This window comes from Drosophila santomea, chromosome 3R (genome assembly GCF_016746245.2).
Source record: "Drosophila santomea strain STO CAGO 1482 chromosome 3R, Prin_Dsan_1.1, whole genome shotgun sequence".
Classification (NCBI taxonomy): domain Eukaryota; kingdom Metazoa; phylum Arthropoda; class Insecta; order Diptera; family Drosophilidae; genus Drosophila; species Drosophila santomea.
In genome coordinates, this window is record NC_053019.2 from 10047098 (window position 1) to 10071401 (window position 24304).

At 42.5% G+C, this 24304-nt stretch overlaps 4 protein-coding genes across 4 annotated transcripts; 2 read left to right on the plus strand and 2 right to left on the minus strand.

Moving 5' to 3' along the window:
* On the plus strand, nucleotides 1-21901 carry LOC120451220 (synapsin). Its single transcript, XM_039634700.2, is given in 11 exon segments — nucleotides 1-121; nucleotides 422-753; nucleotides 1343-1506; nucleotides 1566-1637; nucleotides 2710-2853; nucleotides 2918-3022; nucleotides 14339-14556; nucleotides 14904-15000; nucleotides 16430-16597; nucleotides 16658-18059; nucleotides 19218-21901. Coding segments are annotated over 10 exon segments (2937 nt in total). The 5' UTR covers nucleotides 1-121; nucleotides 422-542; the 3' UTR covers nucleotides 19574-21901.
* On the minus strand, nucleotides 3086-12165 carry LOC120451221 (tissue inhibitor of metalloproteinase). Its single transcript, XM_039634701.2, has 5 exons — nucleotides 11914-12165; nucleotides 3985-4194; nucleotides 3837-3922; nucleotides 3470-3691; nucleotides 3086-3411 (listed from the first exon to the last, which is right to left on the minus strand). The coding sequence occupies exons 2-5, from the start codon at nucleotides 4115-4117 to the stop codon at nucleotides 3217-3219; spliced, it is 636 nt and encodes a 211-aa protein (XP_039490635.1). The 5' UTR covers nucleotides 4118-4194; nucleotides 11914-12165; the 3' UTR covers nucleotides 3086-3216.
* Nucleotides 21902-22151: 250 nt separating the features above from the next.
* LOC120454486 lies at nucleotides 22152-23274 on the plus strand. Its single transcript, XM_039639828.2, has 3 exons — nucleotides 22152-22519; nucleotides 22604-22914; nucleotides 23079-23274. The coding sequence occupies exons 1-3, from the start codon at nucleotides 22226-22228 to the stop codon at nucleotides 23194-23196; spliced, it is 723 nt and encodes a 240-aa protein (XP_039495762.1). The 5' UTR covers nucleotides 22152-22225; the 3' UTR covers nucleotides 23197-23274.
* LOC120454484 (multiple coagulation factor deficiency protein 2 homolog) lies at nucleotides 23223-24286 on the minus strand. The gene is made up of 4 exons (XM_039639824.1): nucleotides 24003-24286; nucleotides 23855-23942; nucleotides 23642-23783; nucleotides 23223-23577 (listed from the first exon to the last, which is right to left on the minus strand). Exons 1-4 carry the CDS (start codon nucleotides 24158-24160, stop codon nucleotides 23450-23452), a joined length of 516 nt encoding a protein of 171 aa, XP_039495758.1. The 5' UTR covers nucleotides 24161-24286; the 3' UTR covers nucleotides 23223-23449.
* Between the last annotated feature and the right edge of the window lie 18 nt (nucleotides 24287-24304).

Sequence of the window (24304 nt, forward strand, 5' to 3'; positions counted from 1 at the left end):
ATGTATGTGTTTTTTTATGTACTTTCGCGTGCCGCGGATCAAAGGAGCCAAAAAGCAGCACCCTGAATTTCTCGTCGTTCAAATCGAGCTTCACTTCCAATGTTAATTTCCTGAAGAGAAGGTAAAGACCTTAAAAAAGGAAGTGCCCCCTTTGGCAGAGGGGGGCCCAGTTGAACGAAACTAATTTGAAATTTCATATGTTCGTCTATTTCTCTATCTTTTCTTCTCGGGCGGTATTTGCCTACCACCCCATTTGATTATCTCATCCCTTTCCACTCAATTGCGCTGCACCATTTAAACTACTTGTCTACTTGTCTGGCGGTTGGAAAACAACCGAATCAATCACAAAACCTCGAATACTCGAACACCACCCTGCCACAACCACAACCACTACCGCAACCCACACGAAAACTAATAACAGATTCAGCTCGGGAGACTTGTCTTCCGAGGTAGACGATGTCGATCCGAATAGCCTGCCGCCGGCGGCGCGGCCCATCCAGGATCAGCCGACGAAGCCGCCGGTTGCCGGCGGACCGCCGAATATGCCGCCACCGCCGGCTCCCGGCCAACCGGCCGGAGCTGCCCCGGAGCTGTCGTTGAGCTTTGGCGCCGGCAAAACCCCGGCGACGGCTGCACCTGCTCCACCACGTGGTGTCAGTGCGCCGACCAGTCCGGCCAAGTCGCGCGAAAGTCTGCTGCAGCGGGTGCAGAGCTTGACCGGCGCTGCCCGGGATCAGGGAGCCTCCATTTTGGGTACGCTTTGGCATTGGCAGGCACCTACACTCAGAAAAATATAGCAGTCATTCAGTCACATAACATGTAGGACATCATTAAATCTTGGTATATTAGTATACAATCCACTTTATAAGCAATGAGGCTCTGTCAATCCATTCCATTATGTTACTGTAATTGTTGTTGTTCTATTTACCTGTTGATTGCTTTTAGTTAATATAATATTATTAGTAATTAATAGTATCATCCCTGGTGATTATATGTAGCAGCTATGGATAATCGTTTCCAACCACTCCTAGACTGTGGAACAAGATATATAGTTTTTATTTCTCTATAATATTTAGAAGGTTGCGCAAGTAAAATAAGTTGTCTATCCAAACTGAATTCTATTTACATTTCTTGGGTGACTTCTACTTAAATGTGAAATTTAAATATTTCGTGTTTAATTAGTAAGGTATTTTAACAAGAAAAGCCACTTTAAAATCCGAAGTACATCAACTTAACCTTTAAAAGTTGTGTCTTACCTAAATGTTGCAATCTATGAGCTTTTTCTGAGTGTAGGGACTGTTTATTGGTCTCTGGGCATGGAATGACATCTAACCCAAAACAGGAGCTGCGGTTCAGAGCGCCACACAACGGGCACCGGCGTTCAGCAAGGACAAGTACTTCACGCTGCTGGTTTTGGATGACCAGAACACGGACTGGTCCAAATACTTCCGGGGCAGGCGGTTGCACGGCGACTTTGACATCCGCGTGGAGCAGGCCGAGTTTAGGGCAAGTACCATCGCATTTCTCACCCGGTAATCGGGGTAATTACTGTTTGTCCACTGCAGGACATTACGGTGGTCTCCAGCGCGGACACCGGACCAGTTGTCACCATGGCCGCCTATCGCAGTGGCACTCGGGTGAGTTATCCACTGGAAAAAATGTGCCTATTTGGTATTTATTATATTAAATAGTATGATAAAAGCTGAAATTGTGTAACAGCCCCGGAAAAATGGGAGATTAGGATATAGTATTAAAACTGTACACATCATTATAATATCCACTACCAGCAAGAACTTCTCATTTTTGCTAACTGATTATTTTTCACAGTACTCCCACCTGGGTAGTTTGCGCTTAATTAGTGCAATGACAGTGACCAGCAGTCGTGGATCCAACTTCTTAGGCGGGGGATTGGATTGCTCGCCACTGCTCTACAGGGTAATAGGGCCATTTGAGGACCCAAGGACATGGGTGGACAGCTTGATAGGTGGATGGGTGGATTGGTGGATAGGTGGCAAGTGGGCGTAATCCAAGAAGTGCTTAAGAGACGGCAGTCCATCAACAGTCTTTGTCCCTTTTGCCTTATTTGCGTAGCACTGAGCTCGAAACTCTGGCGCTCTGTTTTTCATTTGTTTATTTCAAGTCGGATTGTTGACTTTACGATGCTGGTGCTGTCTTTGCAATTGCGTGTGCCAGTAGCAATAAAAGACACTTGTAGCTGCGTAAAAATACGAATGCGATTGCCAAGTGTGTCATATTTGTGACAGTCGGCAAGTTAGACGCCATCTGAATTACCAGTGAAGAGTTATTAAGTGCAAATAGGGATTCTCGTTTAATTCAAATAGGATGTGCAGTCACACTGCGTGCAATAAAGATTTAGTTACATTTTATGTGCTAAGTAAGCAAAACCATTGCAATGTGATATTTTTACCTATTTAAATCTCTGATGCTTATTAACGTTGCTCCCAAAAGTATGCAACACATATTTATCTTTGCTCACAAAACATCCGCCTGACAACAGATGGCGCTAGTGTATCAATAATCAATTATGTGAAAGAATAAATAACACCACTTTCATTCTGTTTTAAAAATATATTTTTCGTTTTTAAAAATTACAAAAAAGTTTGCCAGAGATTGGCAATCTAACATCTAAGTAAATTTCCTTTTCATCATAAAATTGATTTTCTTTTTTGGAATATCACACCAAAACAGGTGGCGCGTTCCTTCCGACCGGACTTTGTGTTGATTCGCCAGCCGCCGCGCGACGGATCCAGCGATTACCGTTCCACGATCTTGGGCTTAAAGTACGGCGGAGTGCCCAGCATCAATTCGCTGCACTCGATCTATCAGTTTCAGGTGAGTGGTGTTGGACCTCATATCGGGACCTACTTTACAACTGATCTTCTTTGATATTGTGAAGGACAAGCCCTGGGTATTTTCGCACCTGCTGCAATTGCAGCGACGCCTCGGACGCGACGGCTTTCCACTGATCGAACAGACCTTCTTCCCCAATCCACGCGATTTGGTAAGTGTTTGCGGTATAAACATTAAAAGCTAGACACTAATTAAGTAGCTACTAAGGAGCCGGTTACAAGTTCGAAAGCATCAATTATTAAATAACACATTAGGCATAACGTACGTATTAAAGCTCTGGACAGAGAAAAACGATAGCATAACAAGGACAAGCGAAGGACTTGGGGAACTAAGACCCGTATTGCCTTACGGATTGCTCAGGCACTTTCTGTAGAACTGCGTGCGTCGCCAGCGGCATTGGGAAATGACTCCATTGACCGTCTGCCTTTTGTGCGGCATGCAGGCACTGTAGTCTGTCTCGCATTTTCCAAAAGGCGACCATTTGCATGCATCAGCATAATTTCGTCCACTAAGACATCTCTCTCCAAAGCAGGGAGTAACCTGGTAGAAACCACAATTTACTTAGATCGAAGTCTGATTGGGCTTACTCTTTACTTACTGTGCAATTTGTGGCCTTGGCATATCCACCGCTGAAGCCATGGCGCTCTGTTATGGTCATCTGGGTGTACTCCTTGTAGTAGCTGCATATATTTAGTGTCGGTATCCTTCCCGCCACTATATAAACCCTTCCCAGTCTGAGGTGTACGCCTCCGCACATTGCGTCATCTTTGGGCGTGGACAGGCGACCATCGCGTAGCATCCGCCGCGCTTCGGGTGTAGCCTAGTAAAATAAATATATTAAAATCAAATAAACAACTGAACATAATAGGATTATTGTTTGTAATTCAGTTTTTATTTGGATAATAAAGACTTAAATATACATTCCATAACATATTAAACACCTTGTTTCCTAAGAACGTGCTTACCTTGTAGGTGCGTTTGATGTGTACTTTGTAGGTGGTCTTGCCCGGCTCGATGGTGTTTGATTGGCGAAGGACTCGCAGTTGCACAACTGTCAGGGATTGGAATTTTTTATTAAGTTCCCCGGAGACTCTCAGGTGGTGGAAAACTCACCGTAGTCCGCCTGGGCGAAGTGCGTCTGTGGGTGGGAGGGCATGCAGCTGCAGGCGTCAGCTGGGCGACCGTAAAACGCGAATACCGCGACCAGGAGAAGCGTCAATAAACCCAAATGCTTTCTAAAATCCATGCCTGCGTTGGTGGGTAGCAAGCTGATAAAATGGCTATGGCTTTACGTCGCACGAGTCCAGTGAGTCCACGAGATTACTGTAACGGAAGTGGAGGAAAAATTGAGGGAAAATTGAGATTGCTTCTTACGTTGATGACAATGATTTAATGGGAAAACGCATATAATGGCTTTCGTGCTGAAGGTCACTGAGAGTTTAATTATGTCTGTCTTACTTATGTCGTTCGGCTTATCAATGGAGGCCAGGCTGCTCAGTGGCAGTAGCTGCCAGCCTTCCATCAATCGAGCCATCAATCCGCTGCTCAATTATGCGTTTAATATATTACACATACGCCCCGTATGTCAGCAATTAATCGCGCCTACTGTCACAAACACGCACGCACAAGCTCGGATCATCAAGAGCATTTATGGACAAAGCACTTGACTGCCAAATCACATCCATCTTTATTCTTCATAGATTGGATTGGTTTGGCTTAAGCCTGGATCTCCATCCATATTCGCCTTTCATCAATATTTTATTTCAGACTTACGCAAAGACGATTCAGCAGTCAATTTAGAATGCATAAATCGCACAAAAGTAGTTCAATTGCCCGGGCATTTCAATTGAAAATTGTTTATGGGAAATTCATAGAAAACTTGAGACGCACAAATCGAAATCCATTACAAAACCGCTACCATACCGCACATTTCGATGTGCTGCCACACCATAGCTACAGCCATAGATATGTGCATATAGATGCACAAACTCTCATGTATGTATATATGCCTCCATATATTAACGCAAAAATATTGTATAATATCGAGAGTGGAAAAGGCAAGGCGGCAATCAGCTGCAGCTCCCGAACTGCTCATCGAACTGATCGGGGCAGATAGTCAGGTTCCATATAGACAGACCTATGGCCATATGCCTATCTATCCCGATTTCGCGCCCCGCTCGCAGTGCCAGTTCTCCTCTGTTTATGGAGTCTACAACCCGGCAGCTCTGCAGCTCGCGGCAATGTGGCAATTAAATTGATATAAAATTGAATTAAAAGCATTTTGCGGAAAAGCCACTAGAAAACGCATACGCACACACGCATGGAGCAGGGAGCAGGGAGCGTGGAAAATGGGGAAAAATCGGGGGCAGACCTGGATGCGTGAATCGTTGGGAGGTTGCTATTGATTGAATGCAAGCCAAGCAGGCAGGAGTAATGCATCAAACTATTCATTAAGTGGCAGCCCAAGTGGCGGCAGACAAGCAGACGCGCTGACTAATGGGTTAAACTGGAACATACACTGGCAGAAAATGAATAATAAATTTAAATTTAAATATCTCTAACTTTAATCTGTGATGACAGCACTGCAGACTAATGGAATGGCTGTCTTAATACCCTGATCATAATATTTAAAAACAATATTGCAGCTAAAAATAAGCATTCTATTTTATAGTTAAGAGTTCAGCAAATGACTCATAGTTTTGTCTGAGTGTATATACCTATAATTAGATCCCACTCAGTGGTTTGCAATGTAAAAGGTTGTTTCCCTTTACTATTGGCTATCTAAAGTATAATTTTATCTAATATAAAAAAGTGGAAACACTGTTACTTTTAAACCAGCTAATTTGCCTCTAATGAGGGCGGGAAAATAGTGACAACGTCGAAGTGTCATGGGAGAATTCTTCGTAGGCGAAAAGCTTCGCATGTTTGCCTGCATTTTTTTCTCCCTGACACTGTGACACTTTGCCCGGCAATTAACGGCGCGGATTTGTTTAACAAACAGGCCGACAAGACAGTACTACCAACAACAACAATGAGGGGAACAAAAAATGGAAAACAAACAAACAGTCGGCCAAGAGGCAACAAAAAGTGGCACAAGCACACACACACACACACACACACACTCAGTCGAAAACGTCATCAACGTTTAGCAGATAAATCAAGTTGGGAGCCAATTGGCAGCAAGAAAAGCGTTTTCCGAGCCGTTGAAAATTCGCACGATTTCATTGGGACTTGGGACCTGGGACCTGGGACTCCGTTTCCCCTCGCAGCAGATACCAAATGTGTATATGTATATAAGTCTCCTTATTTATATATGCACCCATGTCCGAATGCACAATTAGCTTGGCCATATATCACTCAGGCATAGTTTAAAACTGCCCAAAGCCGGCAAAAATGCAGCAACAGTTCGGAGTTTTTTGTTTTGGATTTTTCGAGTTGGAAAAACGCTCCCCGTGTTTGTTGACAAGCCTAACACATGTCAATTAAATGTTATATATTATGGCACGCGGCGGCCACTCACACAGACTGAAACAAATGGAACGTGCCGCATTTGACGTCACTTTGTGCGCCGTCTAATTGACACACTTGTTGGACTTGTCTGCCACGAAGTTCTTGTGTCGTCACCATCATCGATGTTGACATTTGACACTGGTTTCAATTTCGAGTGGCTGACATCCAATTATGCGGGCCAAAAAAAAAACAAGAAATAAACAAGAGGAGGCAACAATTTCAAAAGATATTAACTCAAATATCGGATCGAGTTCAATTGGCATTGATTTCCACTTTGAACTCGGGCCACTTAAAGTTTGCCGCTCGCAAACAAATGGAAAATATTTATTTACACCCATCGTGTGGGGAATTTCGCTCTAAGGAAATGGAAAATAATTCAATTAAAATTCTTGCATATATGCTCAAAATATTTGGGTTATTTTTAAAGAAAGTTCTAAGCAGAAAGCTCAACACGTTTTTCCTTAATTGTTAATTCGTATAGTTGATGTACACTAATTAACACAAGAAACTCCAAGCATTCAAGTGTTAAGTTACCCATTTAACTTTCACAAAATTCATTGCATTTTATTTGCCAAAATGTTTAAATTTCAAATTCGTGTTCATAAAACTTAATCTATGCCCAAAAGGCTCAGCCATTGGGCATTATGCAAATTTTATGATTAACACTTGCTCATAGAAAGGTAGACAGAAAACAGAATCCAGACAGATTTCCCAGGTGAATTCAAAGGGATTTGCTAAGGTCAGACATGAAAAAGGCCAAGGCTCAGTGATGATGATGATAAAAAAAATGTGGTGAAAGTAGACAGAAAGGATTTTTCTGCTACCAAAGTAAAGCGCTTTCGGTTTAGCTCCCCTTTTTTTGGATGGTTGAAGACTGCTCGCCAAAATGGCTACAACACCCAAAGCCACATAATTAATGCGATTTTGGTTTGTGTTCAGTGCTTTCCTTGCAAATTTGTGTTGGTCAGTGCTGTGTAGTTAGCCGTTGAGAGGTTTGGTTTATGAGCACTTAATTGGGGCCATTAATACCGGCTAATGTCTAAGTGGAGTGTGTGGACCCACAAAAGTATTAACAGCCAGCAGCACTTCACATGGCTCCGAAACAAAACACCAAATGCATCGACATAAAAACGTATTTATAGCTTTCGGATATTTCGACTATATTGCTCTGCACGGTCCCCAAATTTACGATGCTCGATATTTCGCGCCTCCAAAAACGGCTTATTAAATTGTGGCTGCTCCGATCACTTTGCTAGAGATCTGCTGAATGTGATTTCTGGTCTATTTAGTAGCGCAATAACAAGTGTACCTAATTTTTTATTGTGTTAAAAATCTGTTTCTACAATCTACAAATGATTGGACTAGGTCATCACTAAATTAGTTACAACAAATCAGATTTTCGCGACCCACTAATCTACTAATTCTCATGCAAATTGTCACATTTCTGTGACACGGAGACGTAAACCTAGGTAAATATAACATTTTCAGTAAAGTCAGCATTTTGTTAAGATTAAGTATATTATCTGCGTGCTCAAAGTCTTTGATAGCATAGCTGTCACTTAGTTTCCCTAGTTTATTCATTCTGTAAATATATGAGTATAGCGAGTACCCAAACTTCGAATCGAACGGAATCGTTCTCGAATGCTTTTTTTGGCGGTCATTTACTTTTCGATATTGCTCTTTGTGGCAATTCGCTTATAAATTTGTTTGTTATTGCTGATTGACTTTCTAAACAGTTGGGAATGGGTTCGTCATGCGAAATTCGCTATTGGAATTTGATTTACACAAACTTAGATAACATTACAACCCGATGATGTCATTTCGGCGGGCCGAAATTACTTTTATTAGAGCATTACTTTTAATTAGAGCATTACTTTTATTAGAGCAAGCAAATATTAGCCATTGCAACTGAGATGACAACCAGCAAGTGGCCGAAACCAGGAACATCGACTTTTCCATTACCAACTCTTGCAGTCCAGTGAATTTCCGCCAATTTCCCATAACGATGCTGAAAAACTTTCTTTGGCCAAAGGCATTCGGTTGACTGGCTTTTCCTTTGTCGGCGATGCCTTTACAACAATGCGGGAAAATTAAGGGGGAAATATCAAAGTCACGATCGGGCAATAGGCAATGCCATAATCAGCATGATCAATGCGGCCCAAACAAAAGGGGCTTATGGTATGCCCATTTGATTAATGCCACTGCTTGATCCCTGACCCGGAATGGTTTTCCTGCCCAGAATGACCAAATAATGTGGTTTCATGTTGTTTGAAGATAAAGATTGCCAGCTATTGGCATTTACATGCACTGAACGACACCTGAACCAGTGGCATGTACATGCATAATTAACAACGGAATTGTAAACCGAATACGAGGTGATAAGAACTGGTTGAGTGTTGTCTCTACTGGCTAATTGGCTAATTGAATCGCCAGCCGATGAGATGCAGTGGCTCGATGGTTGACAGCTCCATTCAGGTGTGACGAAACCTTGTCTGGCAGACAACTAGACAACTAGACAACTATGCTCGGAATGTCGGAATTTTTATTGCCTTGCGCCTCATTAACCCATGCACAAGTATGCCAGCGCAATCTGACATCATTGCGCCGAAAATAAGACTCCTCTCATTTGTGCCACTCAACTGCATCGGTCGATCAAGAAAACAAACAGAAATTGCAAACCCAAATTCGTCACGTTTTTTTTTGGGGAGATTTCAGTTTAAGCCGTGAAATTAAAGAGCGAAACAGTAACGCCACAAATTTCTTAACTTATGACACAAATTGTCTGGCGGCATGGCAAAATAAACAAACATTTCGCCCAGGATGCGTAACGAAAATTCAATTAAAAATGCTAATGTATATGAAGAGACGAGAAGCGAAGAGAAGGGGGTCCTACAAAATCGGAGACCCGAAGGTCTGGGGCCTGGACTCACATTGCATTGGCCAGGCCATAAAAATATAAATCTTTAATGAGCGAAACCCATATAGCTTGTGCATATATATAAGACCGCAAAGTAAACATATACATATGCTGGCAAATATCATGTATAATGTGGGGTCTGCTTCTGGAATACAATGGTGTGCAGTGTGCAGTGTGTGGTGTGTGATGTGTGGTGTGTGTGGGCTTGCATTTCGTTATCAAATTGCTGGAATTTGCATGAAAATCAATAAAGTCTGCTCAAATAACCCGGCTGGCAGTTCAATTAAGTATTCAAGTGATTTTCTGTGACAATACCGAATCGCTTTTCGTCAACTTGGGTGATTTATTTCAGCATAACAAGGCTCCAATTCCAAAACAGGGTGACAGATCTTGTTAAAGACATTGAGAGACATTAAGAAAAAAAAAGGAGCAGAAAAGCAGCAGGGAAGCTGACAAATTGACGGCCCGTGGCCCACACACAAATGGAGGGGCTCCGGGTAGCGAAAAAACAAATTCATTGTCGATAAATTTGCTGCCAGACCTGTGAAATTTACGCACATTCACTTCAGATAATGGTGTTGGGGGGGAAAATTATTAATGGTGGCGAAAGACCAAAATACCAAACCAAATGCTCTTTGTCGCGCCGTCTGAATTGTACAATAATATTTAATTGCAAGATTTGCACATGAAAATTTATTAATGGCACCGGGATGAGCCGAATGTGGGTGTGTCGACATAAACAATTCCGATCCAATGTTTTTGTATCTGTATATGGCTTTCTGACTTTTTTTTTGGGGATTTAAAAGCATTCGCCGTATATGGCGAATTGAATGATGTGCGAGGGAAATGCCGTATTCACAATCATCGAATATGACAATTTTATTTGCCCGGCTTTGTGGTTATTTATTGATTGCGGATTTGGATACAATGCGTAATCTAAGTAGAGCAGCCATTATATTGATCGTATTGGCATTCTCGGAATCGCTGAAATAGGCTTGATATACATAAAAAGTTAAATATCCATTTACTATAAATATGATTGAGTTAAATGTTAATTACACGTTGTAGATGGTTCTATTCTCATTACTTATGGTAAAACATAATTTAAATGTTCTTACCATAAATATTATATATAAATATATATATATATTATACATATATAAATATCTTCAGGGTGATAAAAACTTGTTGGTTTTCAAAATAAGCTAGTGAACACATTTAACGGCTAGAACAACATCTTAATGAGTTTTTATTACAGTGTAGCCCGATAACCGGATTTTCTCTCCCTCAATAAGCAATTGCGGTTAAGATAATTTAAGGTGCCATATGGCGATATGTGTCGTAAGACGGCAAACAATACATTCAATTCAGGAATTAGCACACTTTAGAAAATGGAATTGCATACGATAACAAGGGCATAGCGTTATCTGCTGGCGAAAAACAAAAATAAAAGTCAACGTAGTAATTTACCGAACAATTTTCCAGAAAAGCTGAAAAGCCAATACGAAATATAAGCTCATTTAAATGGCGCACAAACGAAACGAAAAGCCAACAGTGAATCCAAAGTCAAATGAAGGAAAATGAAATTATGAATATCCATGCGAAACAATGCGAGTTGTCGTGTCAAAAGAAAGTCAATGGAAGCGAAAAGGGGAAACCCACTTGAAATGCATTTCCCTGGGGCAGTCTTCCTCTCCTTGCCTCTCTCGAGATATGCCTGTAAATTTTATTGGTTTGGTTTTTTTTTTGGTTGGTGTAAGTCGAAAAGCATTAAATGTGTTTCTATATTTTTAGACACTAAATGGCCAATGCCAAAACACACATGACGTATGCGTAATATGGAAACACCTCTGGCGCACACAACCGTTTCGCTTTCCTTGACATCCAGCAAAATTGTTACATATACATCAAAGATTCAAATGGGCTTTACGATCAGACTGGATTGCACAAGCAAACTAGTTGTATATTTTTTTTAATGGCCTGCAGTTTGTTTACAAATTGGCGACAATAAAAACTATTAAGACAATTCGAAAGGCCAGAAAAAACTGGGGGCGCTCCAAAAGCTCTGGGAAGGCAGATGCACAGCTAGGCAAATAAAAACAAATTATAAATAAACGCTAATAAATAGAATGAGCGTTGGCTTGGAAAACTGTGTCGCTGTGTCACGTCGGCACATTTCCCAGTGCGCGTTTTAAATAGCCCCAAAATAAAATACAACACGCGTCTGTGTCGCGCGTTTTGCATACCTTCACTTTCAATTTCAATCTTCTAAATGCCAAACAACTCGAAATCTAAAATAAAGTTAAAACAACATGGCTTTGTACTTTGGCTTTTGAGTTGCGACTTGTTTTTGTGGAAAATTGGCACCACAGGCGAAAAAGCATCAAAGAGAGAGAAGAATTTAACTGAGAATTGTGAAGTGAAAATTGAATTAAAATTATAGTTTAGTTTTCTGACAAAATTGTTTTTTGCGGGAAAGTCGAAAAACTATAAGCAACCCATTTTATTCTGACCCAACACTTAGCAAAGCAGAATTTTTGGAAATGAATTAAGGTTTTAAGAACCAAACTTTTTAACTAGCAAAAATAAGTAAAATACATCTGGTTAATTGTTACCTTAAAGCTGCAACCTATTTGGTGTGTAAAACTGGCACTTCAGGCTTTAAAACACTTGAACCCGAGGGCACTAGAAATGGGGAAAAACTGTTGAATGTATTTTCACCGGCACTCGCACTCGAATCGCCAAGTCCGCACTTTATACTACTTGCTACTATATATTTGCACGATCTCGCGATCTCGCGATTTCTCCGTCGCCGATTTTGTGGCGTTCTAGCTCGCTGCGCTTGCGGTTCTGCACTGGATCGCCAAGTCAACCGATTCGACTGTTTTCTTCAACGAATCCCCGAACCCGAGTGCCCAGATATTTCACTCAAGTTCTTCGGGAAGTGAGAGATCGTATCGATCGATCGGTTGAGTTAAGTCGAGTCGGGCCAAGTCGTGTTGAGTGGAGTGCATATGGGTTGAGTGTTTCTTGCGGCAGTCGGCCGATCAAAAGCGCCATAAATTCCCCCTAAACGAGTGGAAAGTGGAGGAGAGTCGATTGCATTTTCTTGGCGTTTATTTTTTACCTTGGCAGCTTTATTAATTGCGTGCTGGGGCCTGGTTTATGCTCTCGGCCATATAATAGCATACAATATGTGTAGTCGTAGTTACTTGGCGCCATGGCCAAAAAGAGATCGCCATACGAAACTGCATAGCGCATATTGGCGCATCTGTCAGGCCCCATATCATCTAATAATTCAGCTATGCCGACTCGTAAACTCGCCAGCGATCCCACTTCCACTTCCACTTCCTCTGACCATGTGGTGCACACACGTGCTGCTGCTCCGGTCATGCTTCATATCATACTCCATGCTCCACCTACAGCACGTTGCCATGATCTGCCTATCCGACCCGCTAACGCCACCGCACTACAGATGTGCACGGCGAGAAAAAGTTATTGAAAAATAATTGGAAAAAATGGAAAATTAGAATTAAATATAAAACGTATTTAAAGCTAAAAGTTTCTGTTTTTGGAACCTCAATAAAAAGTGATAAAAAGTTATTGTTACAATCTGTTATGATCGATAAATAATGTAAAAATCCTGTATAATAAGCAGTTGATAAGAATAGTGATAGTGACATAGTGATCCGTAGCAACCCCTATTGGCTCAACAATGTTGATACTTATTCAATTTGTTTTTGTTCCTGTGCAATTGCATGCCAGACATGGTGAACCAGCTTCAGGGCACTACGAATGCGTCACAGTGCATATTTCAAGTCCGCTGATATAACCGAGGAGAAGCTCTCTAGACAGTGGGCACTCATGCGACATACGAAGCAGCTTCCAAGAATGCTGGCAATGTGGGAGTGTGACGTCTCATTCTGATTCTCATTCTTATACTCAGGTCCAGATACGATACGATTGTATTATCCATATACAACCGAAGCCACATCCAACGCAGACATCTATATGTATTTATGTTCATTCAGAGATTTCTCGCACTCTGCTCGTTTGGGGCTTTCTGTCGGCAGTCTTTCAGTCTTTCATCGGCGGCAATTGCGACAATTCTTCGGGCTGCGTCATGGTTGTTATGGTTTTCCATTCGGTTTTATTTTGATTTATTCACCCTCTGCCAATACAACACGAAATTGAGCCCATGTGTTTACTTGTGATTTATCAACTGTTTAAATATGGCTGTGGGTCTGGGAGAGATGATTAACAAGGGTAATCGACTGCCGATTTGCATATATACATGTAATCGCCATGAATGAGCAACGATGTAAAATTAATAAAATGCGAATTAGTCAAATATTTGAGGGCAGGGCATTGTTGCTCTTGCATATTTAATAGTGATTTGCATGTGCCATTAATAACGAGAAGGCATTTTCATTAAATGCCCTTCTGCCTGACTAATGATCGAGGATTCTTGGAAATTTAACTGGCAAATCAAAGAACATTTCAATGGCCAGACGCGTGATCGGAATGAGTGCAAAAACAACCAATGAATTTGGCACTTATCCAACGGATTAATAAGCATCGCCCGCATATTTCAGCATTTCCGCAGCAAATAAAATGAGAAAAAAGAGCAAAATAAAGAGCTTGAGTGCCATCATCGGCATATTGTAATTTACAGAATTTCAATCAGACGGCGAAATACAGATGGTGATTGCCTCCATACCTTTTTATTTCCAACACATGAAGAAAGTGTTTTAAATATATCAATTTTTTATGTACCTATAAATTCTGTCAATCGTTAAAGCGAGGTCTATAACATTTTCCCGAATATTTTTAAAAGATATTTATAAAATCTGATAAAGTGATTCCAATTTGGATGATGAGTCAGAGTTGCTAACATTATTTATGTACACCTTTAAGATTATTAAGATAATTATGTTCGCTGTTCACATTATAATTTGTGTCACCTTATTTGAAAACTTATTTAAACGTGGCTTGAAATTAAATAAATATTACACGTTCTTTCTCTCCGTGCACTTGCAGTTCCAATTCACCAAGTTCCCCAGCGTGCTGAAGGCTGGACATTGCCACGGCGGAGTGGCCACCGCGCGCCTGGAGAACCAGAGCGCCCTGCAAGATGCCGCCGGATTGGTGAGCGGTGCCGGCAATGATTCCCATTGTTACTGCACCATCGAGCCCTACATCGATGCCAAGTTCAGCGTGCACATCCAGAAGATTGGCAACAACTACAAGGCGTTTATGTAAGTGACCGCAAACCGCAGGCGGCTGAAACTGAAAGCCACAAGTTGATGCAGGAAGGGTCGAGTGGTCTGAATACTCGTATATGTAGTCTCAATGGTTTGTATGGTCTGAATGTTCCGAATGGTCTGATTGCCTGACCTTGCAACTGTCAGCAGACAAAAGCCGTCGTCGTTTTGCAATTGGCAATTATCCTACCAAGTGCAGCGGCAAGAGTTCATTGTTTGCCATCCAAAATGCCGATGCCATGCGACGGGTTCAAAGATCCCTCGCCGACCTACCAAACGCATTATCTACGCTATTTTAGCCGCCTAATTTATTATACTTAACCGCTTTCGCTCTTTAACAGGCGCAAATCCATCACCGGCAATTGGAAGACCAATCAGGGATCCGCCATGCTGGAGCAAATCACTTTAACCGAGAAGTACAAAAGCTGGGTGGATGAGGTAAGCCAATGGCTTAACGCCATCAGATACACTAAATCAAAGAGCCGAATTATTGTGCACCATCTCCACCGACTTGCCTGTGCTCTGCACTTTTCGCGAAAACCAATGAAATACTACACATATGAATCAAACAATTTCCCATACATTTCCCATACATACATTACAAAGAAGTAAGATAGAAAGTTTTCTGCTTCAATTTTTTCATTAATTAAATACATATATTAAAATATAAGGCTTAAACTTAGCCATACGTCAGCTCATTTTATGACAGCATCTTTTCTTCACATATCCCCAACAATTTTTCGCTCACATTACCGTTTGTGCCCCAAATTCTAAAAGGCCTAGTCATGAAAATCGGTTCGCAAGCTGCTCAGCCCAACTTAGCCCAGTTGAATGTGGCTCGCATTTATCAAATTTGGCCAATCAATATGGCTAAGGAAAATCGCTTTAACTTACGAGTATATGCGGCACTTTGGGTGCACAAATTCGATTTCGGCAGCTTTCCGAGTTTCCCCCGAGGGGAAATGAGGCAAATGGAGAACCGACTTGGAGTCGGTTCCAGAAATCATAATCGATTGACGTCGGAAGGCGGCAGAGTTTGCTGTGCCCTCGAGCGGCGGCTTGGCTTTAATTAGAGCTCATGAATATGGAAATCGCAAAACGGTTAAACGCATTTAGCCACCAATGAGCGATGAAACAACGGTAGTTTTCATTCAAGCAATTTTCAGACGGCGCCTCATAACTGCCAGATGAGGTGCGAGCATTTGGTTACATGGGAAACCCATCAGATTTGGCATTTAATCAATGCAAACGGAACGCTCAGCTCGGTTTCCTTTGAGTTGCAAGTGACTCACCGATTGGCACTGCATATGTGCATTAATTAATTGCCATTTACTGGCGCAAATATTCCGCATTCAAGTGCCGTTCATTACTATAGATAAGGCGGCAGCAGTTTTTAGCTGCATTCAGAGAAAAATTGGTGCACTACGCTTTAAGTTATTAGAAGTAATGGCATAAATTTCGTTATTTTAATTCCATGGAATTTGCCAGTAAAATCTGTTGAAAATTCGCCTTTATGTGCAGATTAGGAAAATGCTGTATCAGAAATCAGTAATTATATTTTAATAGTTTTTCGAAGTGCATGGTAAAGTGGGTGGGCTGCTGACGACGTCACCGCCATTCTGGGCAAGTCGGAATCAACATCGGAATCAGCATTAGCTATAGATATCGCTATAGCGTTGGCTTTAATCAAAACAAACTGTGTAATTAAAACCGGCAGCGGAAACCCGCGGAAAGCCCACACATAAATGTTTGTGCCAATCGCCGTCTGAGTGGAATTGACTGCGCTTGCAATCGAAAACACATTTTAGGATCTTGATGACTCAATCACAATTCTAATCGCTAATCCAACCGCCCTCATCACTTTCAGATATCCGAGCTCTTTGGCGGCATGGAAGTGTGTGGCCTCTCCGTGGTGGTGGCCAAAGATGGACGTGAGTATATCATAAGCGCCTGCGACAGCACATTCGCCCTCATCGGCGACAGCCAGGAGGAGGATCGCAGGCAGATCGCGGATCTGGTGTCCGGACGGATGCAGGTTGGTATCGACTACGGAGCATCCATCGATGATATTAAATGCATATCGGCATACTTACAGAATGTCTGCCGACCCAGCATGGCGCAGACGGGTCCGGGCAAGTTGCCCTCCCGCTCCTCGGTCTCCTCGCGAGCAGAGAGTCCCACGGACGAGGGCGTGGCCCCGACACCACCACTTCCAGCTGGACCGAGGCCAGCGCCCATGGGTGGACCACCACCGATACCGGAGCGCACCTCGCCCGCCGTCGGTTCCATTGGCCGGTTGAGCAGTCGCAGCAGCATTTCGGAGGTGCCGGAGGAGCCCTCCTCCTCGGGACCCAGCACAGTGGGTGGGGTGCGTCGTGACTCGCAGACTTCACAGTCGTCGACCATCTCATCGTCGGTGTCGCGAGCGGGCCAGAGGCCGCCGCAGACCCAGAGCTCGGTGGTGGAGGATGCCGAGGACACCATGAAGAACCTGAGGAAGACCTTTGCGGGGATCTTTGGTGACATGTAGGAAATCGCTAACAAGAAGCGCGGCAGAACGGCCAGCGAGACGAGCAGCGGCAGCGGGCCAGGCAGTGTGCCCGGCAGCGCGGGTCCGGGGAGCGGATTCAGTGGCTCCTTCCTCGGCAAGCAGTTCTCGTTCGCCGGCAAGGGGGAGGGCGTGATCTCCACGCAGCCCACACAGCGTCCCAGCGAGGAGCCCCCAGCCATTCCGACGACGGCCAGCTCAGCCGTTCGGCCGGAGAGCAGCGTTTCAGTTAGCGATACAAGAAATACGGATACACTTACGGAAAGAGCAGGTGCCGGCTACCAGCCGGTCACCAATTACGAGCAACAGGAGAGGGTCAATCCCTTCGACAAGGAGCCCAACAAGTCGGGCAGTGCGGCCAGCATACACACCTCCTCGTCCTCATCGATCTCATCGTCATCCATCTCGTCGCGCATCAATCGCAATGGCAACGCCATCAAATCCCCGCCCCCACCGGCGGGTCCACCACCACCGCCGCCCACCAATGTCACGGCGGTGGGCAGCAATGCCAATAGCTCCAGTGGCTACAGGAACAGCTTCAGCAGCTCCCTCAGCAAGGACAAGACGAGCTATGGCAACTATGGCAGCACCACTTCGGTGGAGACCATCACACGGATGGATACGAACACCACAAACACAGGAGCCACGGCAACGGAGGCTGGAGAAGCTAGTGGTGTCACGGCCATAACCAATATCAGCAATAGTGCCGGAATAGTGGCTCCTGCCACGGGAACCATCACCACCTCGGTGACCACCAACGACTGGAGATCGGCCATTGGTATGCGATCGGCCAGTGTGTACAGTGCACCCGCTGCAGTGACCACTGGGCTGCCAGGCGACACATCCGGATACGATTCCAACTCGCTTGCCTCGCAGGGCGAGGGCCTCAACAATCCCAGCGATCTGCCCTCGTACACCAGACCATCGTACTCGCGATCCGAGAGCAATGGTAATTATCTAGCCGTGGGCGTACTGCTGGTCAGCCTAACCCTGCGCAAGACCTAGGGCTCAACCTCGACTCATCCTCTCGACATACATATTTATATATATATTTATATAAATCATGCCATTTAATCTCATTATCGTACTAATTCAGCTAGCTACACTACATATAAATATGTATACTCGTATATAGAGACCAACTAAATGTAATCGATTAACCCATAGCCATGTAGGCAGCCGTGTCAAAGTGTTAGCCAAAACGAGAAAAGTAGCAGTTGTGTCCTTTGAGCCTAACTTTTTCATTTTCCTAGCCGAGCTCAGTGAGTAAGCCAAATATTACGTATACGACTTGTGGGCCGACCAAGTGTTTGTAAGTCTCTCTCTCGCTCAGCGATGAAAACAAAAAAATCAAAATAAAAAAAAAAACAAAAGCGCTTGCCTGCACACACACTCACACCTACAACACCACAGAAGACAAAACAACAGGAACCGTACAGTACACACTCGCTAGAGTGCACCGCAAACCTGAGTTCAGTTCTGGCTTTTTGGGCACGCATCGAGAAACAAGAGAAACCCGAGATACAATCCAGAAAACTACCCAAATAACACCACAAGAGTAATCCAGTAATCCAAGCTTTTAGAAACAACAAAATTCGTTAGTAATATTAATGCAACCCCTTTTCAGTTCAGTTTTAGAGCGTGTGTGTGTGCGTCTTGTAGTAAATGCAGAGTTATCAAAAGATGAGCCACAGAAAACCGTGATCAACTTCTCCGTTTAGAAAGTCGCTTGAGAATCAGAAGATTTCAAAATTCCCATTATCATTCACTCACATATTGATAATGCTTGTTTTTGGTAACGCTCATTTTGCTCATCCTCCATCACCGAAAGTCAAGTAACAAATATGCAAAAGACGATCGAAACAGCAAGTCCATATTGGAAAACTTAAATTAAGCAGAAGTCAAAGAATATTTTAGTAACTTTAATTTGTTATATATTTAGCTTGCTCTTCGATCGACTCCTTATATGTTACATATAGAATTAAAGTTAGATTGGCTTACGTAGTGCTAAAGATAAGTGCTAGAAACTGCACCCACGCCAAATTGATGTGCACTTGTTGGAGATTGTCATGGTTTGGCTATTCATTTATATTCCCAACTCTTGCAGCCTCCAAGCACTCGGATCTGGATGTCATTTTCGGAGACAGCAAGACCACTCCGGCATCCTATGGAAATGGCAAATACACCCGGGCCGCTGGATCTATTTCGGATGCGGATATGATCTTCGGAGGACCACCCTCGAACTACAAAACCGATCGCTTCGGGGCCTCCAAGAGCATGAGCATGACTTCCGGCGGAGTGGGTTCCGGAAACGGATCAGGATCCGGATATAAGATCTACGAGGGCATCCAGAATGCGGCATTCAGCGACTTCAGTGACTCGGGCAGTATGAGCAGCATTGGATCGCATACCAAACGCTGGAGTGCCAGCAAGGAGGAGGACGACGAACTGGACTTGAAGTAAATCCAAGGGAAATTCCAATGTAGAACTATCACCCACAGAAAACATTCACACACACACACATTAGGGCAACCAAACTATTGAATTCTAACTTCTTTCTGCCTCTGAAGTTTCCTGGTTTCATGGGAAAGAAACACTAAGCATATACTCACTCGCATAACACATAACTATTGCGTTACTACCGTATCCCCTAGGATGAACTCATTTTCGCTCATAACATAATATGAACTCATTGGCACAAGAACATCAATGAAAAAAACAGCATAATATGCTATGTAGACACTGTAGTACACTACGAATACATAATTATAACCACCAATGCAACAACAATAATGCAAAAATGCCCATAAGATATGTGCAATGAAATGTCGCCGATTGACTTGACTGGTTTTGCAGTGCGATAAGAACGAGGAACCTATTTAATTACCATACTTAAAAACATTTTGAAACATTTTCCAAAGCAAAAACAAATTATATATATTAAATATATTATTGAGAAAAATATTGAATTATATACCGACATATTAAACCAATTGAGAGTTGATGACATTAAAAGTAATCGCAAGCATATATTACGTGTTAACCTGCTAATAAATCAATGGGAAAACTTTTAAATAAATCGAATATTAATAAATCTGTTATATACCAACATGAGACACATATGAAATCCTAAAAACTATAAAAAATAAAAGACAATATGCGCAACGTATAACAAACAACCAAACGTTTAATACTAATACATACGCGATCTAATTGTAATGAATAAATTAGTTAACGAACTACATGTATTCGGAAATTACTATGAGCAAATGTTACATAAAGAACACAAACACACAAAGACACACGAGAGTGGAAGCAACTACACACACAAAGTAAATGTTTATTACCACAAATATTATGATTATTATTATGATGTATTAGCAGTTAATGTTTACAAAACTCGAAAGGCCGCCATCGAGGGCTTTGAAGATATGGAAAGATGGAAAGTACCAAGCACGACAAGCAATGTTAATCTAGTCTGAACCAACTGGACAACAATAACGAACCGAACATATTCGAAAATCTAGCGATCCCATGCGATCCACATAAATTTACTCGGCTTAGTCGGTACACGATCGAAGGTCGAGAAGTGAAGTGAAATGAAAATGGAGGCAATGGTATTGACGAATATTTAGATAATATACACAACAAAATATATATAAATGTTGCAAGCGACAACAACGAAGTCATATTATGCATTCAATATATAAACAATAGCTTCAATTGTTTGGGACTATGATTTAGCGACAAATGTTTAGTATTTTGATGATTTTTTGTTACGCACATGTTTAAGCATTATTTAGAGCAATAGACAATTTTACATATGTTGAACTTGAAATAATAGTTGAAATCGTTTCAATTGGGTTGTATACTTCTCTCTTTTATCGACTAATTGCATTAGAGAATTTTAGATATCGTTATATGCAAAAGGAATATAACGCAAGTATACTTGAGAACTTGTTAGTTTACCAACTCTCTTCGATTTTAGTAGAATCTACATTTGGGAATGCTACCAATATTTTAATCTAAACAAATTTACAACTATACAAGAATATTGAATACCTATTGTTTTTGTTTAGGGCCAAAGCCCAGTTACTTCATGCTATATCATCCTACCATTTATATACAAGTAATTATATATAACATATGTATGTAATTTTAAGTAATTCTTTGGCTACAAGTACTTTTTCGTAATCGTATACATCATCATTTTAATCGAACTGGCACATATTCACGGAATGTTTTATAAACATATATTTATAACGACAAATGTAGAACAGAAAGTACATAAATAAATACGGGCATCACTCGAGGAATTCGAAAAACTCATATATCATGGCACCAGACCCACAACTCACTCACCCCATAACAATATCGTTCATCAAATGATCAGAAAAGTGCTGAAATACATAAATTGAAACTCAAAGGAAATACTCAAGCATAAGGCATATAACTTACACGACTTCTAATCTGTTGCAAAATATACCAAATAAATACTCGTATTATTGTGAAAGTATAGCAAGAAATATGTACTTATATGTTGTCTGTAATTGATTCAACTCCCCCCTTGAAGTCTCACTTCCCCAAATTCAGAAAGTTTAGGGAGTCTGGGCTACACCCACTCAATTGGTACACACAAATTTACTGCAAATCTATATATACGAAAATATATATATATGTACTACGAATTATTCCAATGAACAGCGGCAACTGCAATGGCTAAGAAAAACAAAAAGCAAAACCAAAAACCAAAGTAACAATAAATGAGTTGATGATTGATACAAAAGCAAAGACACAAATTGTTTTCCACTCGACGCACAATTTTGCGTGCGCCTACCTGCGGAATTGAGTTAGCATTGACATAAGGGAATCCTTCGGGCGGAAAAACGGCTGCGGCATTTTCCGGCTAATGACACCAGGAAAAACACTCTCGCTCCCGATCCGTTTTTCCAGTGCAACGAGGCCTGCAGCCTAATCTCCCCCTCCTCCTACTCCTCGCCTACCTGCCAATCCGCAACGCTGGGCCATAAAAACGCGTCACTTCCCGGGGCGAAGACTAGTCTTCATTCGCGACACTTTCGATTCAGACCGGCTGACAGTCACGCGATCTTCAAGATGCCACAACCAGGCGCAGATCACATGATCATTACTATCGCCACTCTGTTGGCTTTGATCTGGTACCTAGATCTCGCAAATGCAGCCAGTTATCAACTGCAATCCTACGACCTGGATACGGATAATGGAGCTGTATCGAACTCCAGCGGGGAGGAGTTCAATGCAGGAGTTACCTCCCTGGAAAGACCTCTTTCTTGGCTACGGAACGCCAACAGCATGTTCGGCAGTCCCGCTGGTCATGTGGTCATCCAGGTGGCCAAGGAGCTGCTGCATCGCTCAGCCGGAAACAGTCAAGTGGGTTGAGAATATCAAGGCTACATTCCCTTAACATTGTAACTTAGCTTGGATTCTAATTTAATTTCTCTATTATCACTTAAGGTGCTAAGTCTGAATCTCACTAATCTGCTGATCATCATACTCCTGAAAGTGCTAATCATCTCCGCCGGAATGCTGGGCGCAGGACACTGGAGTGGTCATGGTTATGGATATGGTCGCTCCGCAGGTCGTAGTGACAACCTTGGCTTGGGCATAGCCTCGGGCGATGACTACCTAATAACCGGATTTCTGGCCGCCCAAGGAGCCGGCAGAGATGAGTGCCTCTACGCAGCATCCTGTGCCTGCCCCACATCAGCCTATGAGTACGCGAAGGCAGGACGTGCTCTAATGGGCGCCATTGAAGTCTTTCAAGGGTAAGAAGATAAAGATATTGAAAAAGGAATTTTTCAGTGAAAGTTTCTGATAAGTGAATCCAAATTTTATTAAAAATGGTGTTAGAAACTTAACTTATACAGATGATAACTTAAGATATCGCTGGGTTCTATCAATTACTAATCGGGTTCTAACTAATCCGCAGAGTGCCGCTGGAGAAACCGCGCTACAACGACCTCATCGTCCTGATGGAGCGTGCCGCCTACGATGGCTTCCGGGGAGTGGCCTGCAACACCACCCAGACCTGCGACGGATTGCTTTAAAGATTCCAAAGCAAAATGCACTCCTATTTATGTATCTATTTAAATGTATATTAAATCATTAGGTTGTAGTACAAACGAGGTGCAGTCTAGTGCGTGGTTTGCTTCTGCTTGTGGTATTACAGTCTCAAATGGTTCAGCTTGGAAATCAGATTTGTTGCTACGAAATTTAACTATGCTATGACTATTATTGTGTCTACTTCGGCTGTTCGGTTTCTTTTTTGGTTGAGCACTGCCAGTCGGGATCTTGGAAGGATTAGCGCAGGATATTCCTGTCCACACTCGGCTGCTCCTTGCCACCGGTGATGGCCTTCACAAACTCTGGGTAGTGAAGCAGGCCATCGTTATTGTCGTCGGCAATCAGCAGAAACTTATCAATTGCCTCTGTAAGAGACAACATTATTCAATTTCATTTTTCTTTTTCTAATATCAAAGTGATAAAAAATACCTATAAAGTGCTCCAGCTCATCAGTGGCATTTTGTAGGTATTCATCCCGCTCGTTGTTTTTGAAATAGTCATAGTTATGATGCATGGCAGACTGAATCATTTCGAGCCCGTCCAGTGCATTGTTATTATCATTGTCATGGGCCTAAATCAGCAATGATAAGTGATAATAAAGGTAAGTGTTTCTAACTTATTAGTGGTAAGCCAACGACATACCTTAAACATGTAGAAGATTTTCTCCTCCTCACTCAAATCATCTAGATTTGCCTGTACGCCCATGTCCCTCAAATCGTCATCGATGCGACTGAAATACAGAAATATCATTGCGATTTTTAAAATATTTTCGGTACTGCCCCCCACTCACTGCTCCTCATGGGTGAGATGCTGGTCCACTCTCCGTGTTTCGCCCCTGGGATGATGTGGACCCCTCTTGACCGCCAAGGTGCCATCGAAGTTCTGGCTGAAGCTAGCAATGCAGATGATGAAGTTCAGCAGGTTCGATAGGTTGCACATCCTATACATTGTGACGTGAAATTTGCAGGAAATTGTTGTGTGTTGAGTTCGGGTTTTGTGTATATTTTCTGTAGGGGTGAGTTGGCCAGGCCACAACTGTCACGCGAGCTGTCAAAGCGGTTAGAATCGCGCAGGCGCTGAGTTTTGGCCATT